At 38.1% G+C, this 12,953-nt stretch overlaps 1 protein-coding gene across 5 annotated transcripts in view; it reads right to left on the reverse strand.

The window, feature by feature from the left end:
• pico (ras-associated and pleckstrin homology domains-containing protein pico) overlaps nt 1-12,953 on the reverse strand; it is a 192,050-nt gene that overhangs the window by 123,583 nt on the left and 55,514 nt on the right. For all 5 annotated transcript variants that reach the window (XM_090161239.1, XM_090161238.1, XM_090161235.1 and 2 more), the window contains exon 2: nt 7,975-8,122. In XM_090161239.1, the coding sequence (XP_090017365.1) occupies nt 7,975-8,122 (148 nt within the window). The remainder of the gene's footprint in view (nt 1-7,974; nt 8,123-12,953) is intronic.

A 12,953-nucleotide genomic window follows, 5' to 3' on the forward strand; every position in this document is an offset into this window, starting at 1 on the left:
TTTCGACCATTTTTGAGCGGCCAAATATTTGGCTCCCCTATTTTCGGCCATTTTTGAGTGGCCAAATTTTGGGCTCCACTATTTTAGGCCATTTTTGAGTGGCCAAATTTTGGGCTCCACTATTTTAGGCCATTTTTGAGCAGCCAAATATTTGGCTCCCCTCTTTTCGACCATTTTTGAACGGCCAAATATTTGGCTCCCCTATTTTCGGCCATTTTTTAGCGGCCAAATATTTGGCTCCCTCTTTTCGGCCATTTTTTAGCGGCCAAATATTTGCCTCCCTCTTTTCGGATATTTCTGAGTGACCAAATATTTGGCTCTCTCTTTTCGGCCATTTTTGAGCGGCCAAATATTTGGCTCCCTCTTATCGGCCATTTTTGAGCAACCAAATTTTTGGCTCCCTCTTTTCGGACATTTCTGAGTGACCAAATATTTGGCTCTCTCTTTTCGACCATTTTTGAGCGGCCAAATATTTGGCTCCCTCTTATCGGCCATTTTTGAGCAACCAAATTTTTGGCTCCCTCTTTTCGACCATTTTTGAGCGGCCAAATATTTGCCTCCCCTCTTATCGGCCATTTTTGAGCAACCAAATTTTTGGCTCCCTCTTTTCGGACATTTCTGAGTAACCAAATATTTGGCTCTCTCTTTTCGGCCATTTTTGAGTGGCCAAATTTTGGGCTCCCCACTTTTCGGCCATTTTTGAGCGGCAATAATTTAGCTCATCTCATTTCGGTTTAAAATATATTTCACCACTCAATTTCGCTCAAAACGAGAAGAGGGCGCCCATTACTGTCAAATAACCGGAAAATGTCTCGAGGAAACAAAATCTGGATCGAGAATTTATGGCGTATAAGAAAGTGGCTCAAGCAAGTAAGAGATGGATCAGTTTGGGCTTACAAGCCACAGATCCCGCGGCCTCCAAGCCCCGACAACGCGGATAAATGAAATGCTAGAGCTACCACCGAGCGGCTACCACAACGCCGGGTTTTTTTATGTTATTAAAAAAAGAAGATAACGCGCACGGTTAGCGGTGATATACCGTTTATATCCCCCAGAAAAGAGCTCTTTAAATCAGAACGGACCTCTCTTGGAAGTCTCTTAACCTTAATAGAGAAGTTCCGTATATCTAGAAGGAACGTCGACACGATTATAGCTCATTCCAAGGCATTTTTGAACCCTAAAACGATAAAAGCTAAAAATCATTAGGCTTAGAAAATGCGTTGAAAAAGCCTGATAAGTTCGACGTTCTTTTAGATGTATTTTTATTTCTCAACCTCTCTAATCGTGTTTCTGCAGGCAGAGCTATTATCTGGAAAAACGTTTTACGCTTAGGCAAAATAAAAAATACGAAACTAATGCCATCATTTGACGGTGTTACGAACTAGAAATATATTTTACCGACTCTTTAAAATATTTTTTGTAATATATAAATGTTAATAACGATTAAGTTTAGATTTTAAACGTTAATAACTATTATGTTTAGATTTTAAACGTTAACAACGATTAAGTTTAGATTTTAAACGTTAACAACGATTAAGTTTAGATTTTAAACGTTAACAACGATTAAGTTTTGATTTTAAACGTTATTAACGATTAAGTTTTGATTTTAAACGTTATCATCGATTAAATTTAGATTTTAAACGTTAACAACGATTACATTTATGTTTTATACGTTAATAACGATTAAATTTAGATTTTAAACGTTAATAACGATTAAATTTATGTTTTAAACGTTAATAACTATTAAATTTATGTTTTAAACGTATTTTTGATTTCAAACGTTAATAACATGTACTTTACAAACCAATAAAGCGTATTTTATTCATCTTTGGGTAAAATAGGGGAGTTAACAATTAACCGTCTGTGATATCTCGTGCTGTGACGTAGCACTCTTAACGAAAATTAAAAAGTCGTTAAATGTTTGACAAGAATAAGGATTTTAAGTCCTTTTTCGGTTAAATCGTGTAAGAAAATATGTGTCATATCCGGCTACGGGCTGAGCAATAACCCCAAAATGTCACAAAATCGTTTAACGTAAAGCTTAAGCCGCGCTCGCCAAGAAGTTAAACAAACAAAAAAGAAACTAAACCTAAAAAAAACCAAGAGTTTGTTTGCCAACCGGAGTGAACAAGTATTACGAAACAAATTTATCATACAATACGCTTCCAAGAAGAAAAGCCAAGTTGCCAAGGCGTAAACAAGAGAACCCCACACTTTCAGCGTGGCAACGATCAATGCGAAAGTCAATTACGTACGGACGAGGAATACAACGCCATAAGCCGTTATTTCCCCGATATAAAAGGAAGTTAAAATAACGGTCCGCTAGCGCCATCTATGAGAACGGAGAGGAAATTGAGGGCGTTAAAATGGCTCGCATCCGGGAGGGAAGGAAATCAGAAAAAATATCCCCCCCCCCGGAATTGAAATTGATGAGATGGTCGGCGTTGAAAAGACGCTGAGCGCGAAATATGTAAAAGAGACAGTGTTGAGTAAAGTCGACTAAACTTAGGCTTCACAGCCAGGATTATCTTCGTAATAAATATTTATCTCCGAATGAAAATATGTAGAGAGGGATTTCGAGGACTCTGTGGAAGGATGAACTCAATAACGACTGGGACGGTATCTTAAATATTCGCGGATTATCTGCCCATAATCTTACAAGTCGAGAGCTTTATTTATCATTTTACTGGAATGTTTGAAACCCGATATTTTAATACAGTCGCGTTGAGAACTCAATGGAATTTGTCGTTTTTACGGTCATTTATATTGTTTTAATGTTTCTTCTACGTCAATGTCTCTAAGCTGTTTTGGGACATATGTCAATAGTTGATTTTAAAAAATAATAACCCAATGCACCACCTTAGGCCTGAGTCATCAAGCGACTTTTAAAACCATTAATTCAGGTGGCCGGGTTACAATGCGTAGGAGGGTGGTGGCAAGCCATTCCTGCCACGCGTTCGAGCCAACAGCTCCCTCCAGTAACTATTACCGTTAACCTCGGTTAACCTCTACAAGTTTTTAAGGAAAGGAAAACGAATATCTCGGGGGAAACCCCCTTTTACCAGCGGGGAGAGAGCTTGCAAACTCAACGCAGAAGGAACTGTTCCGATTTTACACACAGCGCCACCCGCTGGGATCGAACCCGGCTCCTCTTGCTGCGAGGCGAAAGTGATAACCACTCCGCCACCCCATTGCTGATTTTATGAAATAAAAAGTGGTCTTGTCCAACTTGTTAAAACGTTTCTCTTACGTCACAAGACCCAGCTTTAATAGTATATACTTCGCACGAGCGATTTGCACGCGCGCTAGATGCAAATGTAGCGCGCGCTCGTAGGCTTGTAAAAGTAAGAGACTGTGACGTAAGAGTCACATTAAAACAAGAAGGCCATGTTACTTTATAAAAATAACTATTTCTTTGTTTTTGTTTATTTTATTTATTGTAGCTAACTATGTTCATTACGTAATTTTTGCATTTTTGAGACACTAGGGGGTGCTAAACCTTGATTGCGTAAAACTTTCGTTAATAGTCCTACTTAAAAAATTAAGTTACTTATGGTATTACCATAAGTGTATAATTTTGTAACATAAGTGTGACACTTCCTATTCTTCACATGCAAAAGTTTTACTGAGAACTATTAGCAAGACAGACTCCATTACGGGCTTCGCCGCAGTTTTGCGTCCGTTTGCTAACGCGTCACACGTAGCCTTTGACAGCGCCTCGCTAGGGGGAGATTTTCTTCTTGTGATGACGTCACTCCGTTACTAGCTCTCAGTAAAATATTCCCAAAATTTACAAACTTATGAAACAATATTATACACTTATGGTAATACGTAACGATTTGTTCGATACAATTTTAAAGTTGGTCGTGCCAAGATACGTAGAACAGCTGATGTGAAATACTACACTTTCATCTTATAAACAAAATTACACCCAAAATCTATACAGTAGCTATAGCGACAGTACCAAAACTCAATTACGCAAAAAGATTTCGAATCTACCACACTTTAATCTTAGTCAAACGACTTAATGAGATTATCATAAAACAAAATATTTTAGATGTAACAAATTTATAATAATATTATAGACTTATGGTATTACCATAAGTAACATAATAACAATAAGTATGACAATTAACGAGATTTACAACCAAACTGATTTTCATAGTTAGTGCGTAATCAAGATGTTTTCTCAGCACAGAGCCCTCTAGTGTCTAAAATACGCGAGACTTTCGTTAAGCCGAAATATCTGGTTTTGATAGATAGGCGGAATATTAGGCTAAAATGATAAAAATTAAAAAAGGTTTTTCTCTGCGTCACGAGCTCATGTTTTTTTTATCACGCGTGATTCGCACGCGGGCTTCGAAACAAAGCCCCTCGCGACTCCAGAACGTGCTCTCCGATATTAGGCTTAAATTTTTATCAAAAAGTAGTCATCCAAAACGGTAAGTCGCGAGTCCAAGTCACAGCTTAAAGAGAGTATCAGTGCCGAAAAAAGGTTCGGTTAGAAAATTAGCATTAAAGCAATAGGAAGTGTCATACTTATTTTTATTATTTTACTTATGGTAACACGTATAGAGCGGTTGTATTTTGAGGAAAGTGGAGGAGTTGCGCATTAATATTTTAATTAAATGTCATCCACGTTCAGATCTCGACCAGTTCGTATATCGTAAATACATTTTCAGTTGGAAACTAGACTGTCCGAAAGCGAGTAGAGAAAGAGTACGATTTTGGCGCCTCATGGCGGCTGAAATTGACATCTATATCCCCTGGCCACAAAGCGAAAAAGACGTTCTTATTTATTTTGCCGAAGAGTGACAATGAAACCCGACAAGTGATTTATTTGGAAGCGAAGTTGGAGAGGCGATAAACAAGACTCCGCGTCTCCTCCATTTCGAGACCACCCCCGTCAATTACGAGTCGCTAAAGGACAGACTTAAACCTAAAGGTTTTGGCGATAAAACGAAATCAACGTTATTGAAAGAAATAAAAAAAAATATATCTAAAAACGAAATGGAAAAAAAAATTTTCTTAAGAACACACGAGGCCAGACGAACCGCAGATGTTTCCGAAAGGGTTTATCTACTGCAATTTCAAACCGTGGGTTCAAGTTTGCCAAGGCTGCGTCGAATGATAACGTCAACTGATAATACGGAACTTGGTTGATTAGAAGGGAACGAGATATTTCTCAAATATTGGAATTTATTGAGAAAGTTGCCTGATTTGGATGAGATACGCAAACTGAATTGATGAAGTTGGATTGATGAATATGGAGTGACGTATAGGCCATCATCAAAGAGGCCGCCATTTTGATGGTACTAAGAATACCAACGTTCTTTTCGCGGGTGAAAAATGGTCGTGTAACGCCAAACCACCCACTTTTTACAAGTTCCGAACTTTTAGCCGGGAAGCGAAAAGGCTTTTTAAGATTCCCATCCTTTTTCCGAAACAATATGGCCATGGACCAGACGAAAGTTTCACCCTCGACGATCAACGTACAAAAACACAACAAAAATTCAAACTATCAATTTTTCGCCTAAGGACACGGCTCGTCAAATTGCGTTAAACACTACCAGAAGTAGATAATGTGCCTCTTACTAGAAGTATATATTTCAAGTAACTTCACAGGCTTCGGATGATTTTTCAAAATTATTTTCCACAAAATAGGATAACGGTATTAGCAGAAGTAAATGAACCAAAGTTATCGAAATAGCGCTCAGAATCGGAGGGCGTTTATGGAAATGATGAGAAAATCGAGTCAAATAAAAGCTAATTTCCATCCCCGTCTTTTGACGCGATAATTTGCACTTGGGAATTGTTGGTATAGCTATTTTTACGTATAAAAAATGGTTTCATAAAAACAAAAACGTTCTTTTTTTCGACGTAGGAGCGTACAAAATTTCAAATTCGAGGTCAAAATGTAACTTCATAAGGAAAACGCCTCCAACATGGGGAGTATAGCAGTCCGATAACTTCGGTTTATTTACTTCTGGTATTAGTGAATGTTGGCTTGCGTGGCGTTAAGGACCACCACCTTAATACGCAATTTAACCCGGTCACCTCAGTTAAAGGCATTAAACGTCGGTAGATGGCTTAGGTATTGGGCCCAGTGGCGTAGCTAAGACACCCCAGGCCCCCCGCGAAACTCTTTTCGGGGTTTTAGTCGGTATCTAGAATAATATTTTATAGAAATTGAGGGGCCCCGGTGAAGCCTTGTGGCCCTCCTGCATTGCGGGGTCTGCGGAGACCTTATTTACGCCACTGGGCTGAATACCCTTGGTACCACCTATCTGATTATTAATATTATTATTATGATGTTTAATTTTTATAGGCAGGCCGACAATAGAGGTTGAAAGCCGGTACAAATTACCGGGGCCCGTGCGGCCTAGGGGAAGCCTGGTACAAATTACAGGGGCCCGTTCGGCCTAGGGGAAAGCCGGTACAAATTACAGGAGCCCGTTCGGCCTAGGGGAAAGCCGGTACAAATTACCGGGTCCCGTGCAGCTTAAGGGCCCGTATTTTATCAAACGAGGTATACTTTTCCCGGGTATCTCCCCCCGGAACTTATATTTTCCCGGGGCCCGGGCCCGATCTCAGCAGCCCTGTTTATAGCCTAGATGGAGACTTCTACGATATACTTTACATTCTTCCCATACTACAAATACCCAAGAAAAACAGCGCAAGTACTAAAACTGTAACAGTAACGGCTACGACAACGACAATTGATTACGTTTCGTCGGATGACAGTCGAAAGGTGATAATTTAAAAGGTAGGATGAAGGGTGCTAAAAATGGTGTGAAATAAATAATTCTAATCGGGAGAGTGCGAAGATGGTTTTCATCACAATCCATTAGAATAATGAATTCCTTTCGACTCACACCCCCAAAAGTTACGTTTGAAAAATTATCTTTTCACTTGGAAACACGGCTCCCACGCAGAGCGGACATTGTGGAATTTGCGTTAAGTTGAGCGCCGTAGAAAAATAATTAGGCGCTTCATTAAAGCAAGTGTCGGCTCTGTCATTGCCACCTGTATTATAATAAGGCCTTTGTTATTAGAGATGGCAACGAATCTATGCCGCTCTTCGAAAAAACTACTTCACTGAAGAGCGTGGTGCCATCTATTAACGGCCAAGGAAGCTAAAATTCAAAATAGCAAAACAATAACGTCGTCCGAGAACCATTGCAGAGTATTGTAATTAGGTAACTTATACTCTACTTACAAGGAGAGTACCCGAGGTGTTTATTGCCGATTTTGTTCAAAGTCGGGGTTAATGTAGACCTATATGAGATATGAGATTTCCCAAAAGGAGACGTTGCACTAGCCATTCGATTTGCCATGGCAACCGAAAATGTTTTTGACCACTTAAAAATAAAAAATCTCCATTTAAAAAAGCATGGTATTTTCTCGGTTTCACGGGGTCCTAGCTACGAAAATTAAAAAATTTAAAATCACGAAATGGGTAATTTGTACCACATTTAGGTAAAGTTAATCATTTTTGGGTAAATTGGAACAATTTTGGGGTAAAATTGGAACAATTTTTGGTTAAAGAAGGAAAAAATCTTATTTTTGTTTTAAGTGATCAAAGACATTTTCGGTTGCCGTGGCAAATCGAATGGGTAGTGCAACGTCTCCTTTTGGGAAATTTCATATCTCTACATTACGCCCAACCTTGAACAAAATCGGCAATAAATACCTCGGGTAATCTCCTGGTTAGTGGACTTAAATTTAAATTATATATCTCACATAAAATACATTGTTAAAAACTACTATAAGTTATTGTGAAATTTACACAAGAGCCAATCAACGCGAAAGGTACTTTTATGTCCCGCCTTTTGGGTCAAAATGTAGCTTAAGCATCTTGTTTTGATTTGGACGCTAGCGACATCTGTTGAATAAAAGAGTCACTTCACGTGGAGCCGACACTTGCTTGAAGAAATCCGACATAAATGATACAAGGGGCAAATCTGTACTCACGAGTTTGAGGTTTTCAAGTTCGCCGATCCAAGTGGTCAGTAGTTTCTCGGGGTCATTGGAGTCGGCCTCGTCCTCTTCTTCCGGGTCGCTGTCCGGCTCAGCTTCGCTCGTGCTGCTGTAAGTGCTGTCTCCGCAGTCCCAGGCGGCCCTGCTCAAATGACACCCACCGTTAATAATATTCGCTTTTAACCACAGTCAACGGTAAACAAACCGTTGATTAGAGATAATAGGGTTCGTACAAAAATTTCTGATCTAAAATCCCTGACTTTTCCAGGTTATCCCTGACCAATTTTTGCCAATATTCCTGACCTTTTTGGTTATATTTTTGGACATTTTTTTTATTATTTTAGGTCAAAAATTCTTTGTTAATGTATGGTTTGGTTGAATAACTAAAATCCCTGACTTAACCCTGACCTTCTACGAAATTATTTAAATCCCTGACTTATTCCTGACCTTCTACGAAATTATTTAAATCCCTGACTTATTCCTGACCTTCTACGAAATTATTTAAATCCCTGACTTATTCCTGACCTTCTACGAAATTATTTAAATCCCTGACTTATTCCTGACCTTCTACGAAATTATTTAAATCCCTGACTTATTCCTGACCTTCTACGAAATTATTTAAATCCCTGACTTATTCCTGACCTTCTACGAAATTATTTAAATCCCTGACTTATTCCTGACTTTTTCCTCCATTTTACAGATCCCTGACTTATCCAGGTTTTCCAGGATATCCAGATTCTGTACGAACCCTGGATAATAATAATTAATTGACGAGTACGGAGAGCTTGTACGAGATTATATTGTACGCGCTAAAACTACGTCTACACTCTGTACAAAGGGGAAACCGAAGAACTAGGAGAAAGCCCCATAAACGCGGAACAACAGTCGACAAATTATTGATTAGAGATTACGGACGGGTTAAGTTACCCTCTTTGAAACGTGTACGGGGAACTTGTACGCGATAAAACTACGTCCTAGCGCTGGCTTAACCTGTGTAGTAATTAATAATAATAATAATCAGCTAGGCCCAAGTTAGCTAGCGACTTTCAAATCTAATTTTTCCAGGTGACTGGTTTACAATGCGTAGGGTAATGGTGGGGGTCTACAAGCCACGCGAGCAGACAAATCTCTACAAAGGGGAACCCGAAGAACTAGGAGAAAACCCCATTTATTTGATCTGATCCACTAAAATTCATCTCACCAGATTCAGTTTGCTGTACAGTTATCTTACTTATATGCTTAGTGTATATACAATCTGGGGAAAGTTAATTAAAATAAACAGCAATAAAATAATTTAATCGGGAGATGTATAAAAAAAATTGTAATCTGATCATATTTGGGCGGTAATGCGGATAATGGGTTAAGGTTGATTACTTAATATCAATAATGTATTCGGTTGAACACACATTATTCCTGGAATTAAAACCACCCCTGCTTCAATTTCCGAAACTAGGTGGCGTAACGGCGCTAGCTTCTCCGAGGTTGCGCCTATGATCTAGCGTCTGCTACAGACAATTTAAAAAGTCATAAGAACGTTTTTTCTGAAATAAACTTTTCAAAATTAAAGCCACCGATGCAAAATTTATATTAAAATACAAGTATCGTTATTTATAAAGTAAAATTGACGAACAACGATGAGGAAAAACTAATAGCGTCTGCTTCAGCCTCTACCTATCTAGGTTCCAATGGCAAACCAAAGGGGGCGTAGCGATAGATTTAAGTTCGCGAATTGAGCAACATTAATAAAAAATCAAATTCCTTTTCTAGAAATAAAACGTTTCCGAAAAACTGTCGTAGATGGCGCCATAAAAATACCGAAAGTGGCGTGTTAAACAAACCACACAACAAGTAGATCCAATCTGGCCATCCAACTTCATAATAAATTTAATTTTAGTTTACTTTCAAAAATGGTATTTTTATTACCAAGGATGGTAAATTAGAGATAAAAAACAGTACCAGACTCCGGTCTACTTAAATTATATACACTCAACCCAATTTATTTAAACCAAAACAAAATAGAAGTTTCTTCCTTAATTTACTATATAGTAAAAATAAAATATGACTAGGCGGTGTATTCAACGAAGAAATAATAATTCTTTGGCTGAATTTACACAATGAACGTCGCGGGAAAAACAAAGCGAAGATACACTTTGTATGGAAATTTATCTTTCCAGCGAAATTCGGGGGATCGCCAGGCAGCGTGGAGGTAATTTACCCGAGCGGCCAAATAATAAAGTTTTCGGGATAAACACTCCCTTATCACGGAAAGAATTTTACGCGGAGTTAGGACAATGGGAAAACTTATATTATAGAGACCAAAGAACGCAGCAAAATGAATAATTTTCAAAACGGGGGGAAATATTCGGAAAGAGAGTGTCCTACTCGAGAGCGAGAGTCAAGCGAGTCGAGATACGTGGTTTTTGGAAGATATTCGTAAAACATTTCCGGAATTATATTCCCTGACATTTCCAGGTTTTTCCGACCAATTTGACAAATTTTCCCTGACCATTTTAGTCGAATAAATGAATGGTTTAAGGTGAAATCTTGAAAAATATTTCTTATTTATTTTTAATACAATTTTCAAAAATTTATTTGACTGATTTGTTTGGGGTCATTTTAAAATTATCTTACTTTTTTTGGACCATTTTCAAATTTCTTGACTTTTACCGGACGAAAATTTTGAAATTTTTTTGAAATTCCCTGACTTTTGGAATATTAATTAATTTTCCAAGTCCCTGGCCTTTTGGAGTAATTTTGAAATTCCCTGACATTTTGGAATAATTTTCAAATTCCCTGACTTTTCCCTGACGTAAATTTTGGAATAAATTTCAAATTCTCTGACTTTTCCACGTTTTTCAGGTTTTCCAGGTCATGTACGAAACTTGTCCAAATAACTTACAATAAACTAACCAGTTACTTAATTTTTTTTAAATATTTTTAACCTTCTTTTCGTGAAGTTCAATTTTAGTTTAATATTGGCATAACTGTAGATTTAAATAAAAAGGTGGCTAGCCTGTCATTCGCGAATATGTGTTTTTAGATTTACTGGACTTTTGCTCTCGGGTAACGAGATTTTGCAGCCTTCCGAACGCAGCTAATTTACGATTCAGAGGTTACCCCAGGAAACCATATTCCGAAATCAAAGAGACCCAAGGGATGAAAACGCTCATTTTTCATTCAGCCTTAGTACTTTCTCTAAGGGTGAAATCTCATACAAGGGAATAAGGTCTAATTTGTTCATGGAGTCTAATATTTATCTATTTCGCGTATTTTGAAAACCTGAAGAGGGATTTCAGATTTTGTATTATTACACAATCATTTGTGATTTTAAACCAGTTTCAAGATTTTGGTCTCTATTTGGTCGTCTATTAGGGGCTGATTTTGATGGATTTCGGGATTTTTAAGTTGATTTCCAGATTGGTCGACTATTAGGGGCTAATTTTGGTGGATTTCGGGATTTTTAAGTTGATTTCCAGATTGGTCGACTATTAGGGGCTGATTTTGATGGATTTCGGGATTTTTAAATGGATTTCCAGATTGGTCGGCTATTAAGGGCTGATTTCGATGGATTTCGGGATTTTTAAGTTGATTTCCAGATTGGTCGACTATAAGGGGCTGATTTTGATGGATTTCGGGATTTTTAAGTTGATTTCCAGATTGGTCGACTATTAGGGGCTGATTTTGATGGATTTCGGGATTTTTAAATGGATTTCCAGATTGGTCGACTATTAGAGGCTGATTTTGATGGATTTCGGGATTTTTAAATGGATTTCCAGATTGGTCGACTATAAGGGGCTGATTTCGATGGATTTCGGGATTTTTAAGTTGATTTCCAGATTGGTCGACTATAAGGGGCTGATTTTGATGGATTTCGGGATTTTTAAGTTGATTTCCAGATTGGTCGACTATTAGGGGCTGATTTTGATGGATTTCGGGATTTTTAAGTTGATTTCCAGATTGGTCGACTATTAGGGGCTGATTTTGATGGATTTCGGGATTTTTAAATGGATTTCCAGATTGGTCGACTATAAGGGGCTGATTTTGATGGATTTCGGGATTTTTAAGTTGATTTCCAGATTGGTCGACTATAAGGGGCTGATTTCGATGGATTTCGGGATTTTTAAGTTGATTTCCAGATTGGTCGACTATTAGGGGCTGATTTTGATGGATTTCGGGATTTTTAAATGGATTTCCAGATTGGTCGACTATTAGGGGCTGATTTTGATGGATTTCGGGATTTTTAAGTTGATTTCCAGATTGGTCGACTATAAGGGGCTGATTTTGATGGATTTCGGGATTTTTAAATGGATTTCCAGATTGGTCGGCTATTAAGGGCTGATTTCGATGGATTTCGGGATTTTTAAATTGATTTCCAGATTGGTCGACTATTAGGGGCTGATTTTGATGGATTTCGGGATTTTTAAGTTGATTTCCAGATTGGTCGACTATAAGGGGCTGATTTTGATGGATTTCGGGATTTTTAAATGGATTTCCAGATTGGTCGGCTATTAAGGGCTGATTTCGATGGATTTCGGGATTTTTAAGTTGATTTCCAGATTGGTCGACTATTAGGGGCTGATTTTGATGGATTTCGGGATTTTTAAATGGATTTCCAGATTGGTCGACTATAAGGGGCTGATTTTGATGGATTTCGGGATTTTTAAGTTGATTTCCAGATTGGTCGACTATAAGGGGCTGATTTCGATGGATTTCGGGATTTTTAAGTTGATTTCCAGATTGGTCGACTATTAGGGGCTGATTTTGATGGATTTCGGGATTTTTAAATGGATTTCCAGATTGGTCGACTATTAGGGGCTGATTTTGATGGATTTCGGGATTTTTAAGTTGATTTCCAGATTGGTCGACTATAAGGGGCTGATTTTGATGGATTTCGGGATTTTTAAATGGATTTCCAGATTGGTCGGCTATTAAGGGCTGATTTCGATGGATTTCGGGATTTTTAAGTTGATTTC

This window comes from Leiobunum rupestre, chromosome 10 (assembly GCF_980474605.1).
Source record: "Leiobunum rupestre chromosome 10, qqLeiRupe1.1.hap1, whole genome shotgun sequence".
Classification (NCBI taxonomy): Eukaryota; Metazoa; Arthropoda; class Arachnida; order Opiliones; family Sclerosomatidae; genus Leiobunum; species Leiobunum rupestre.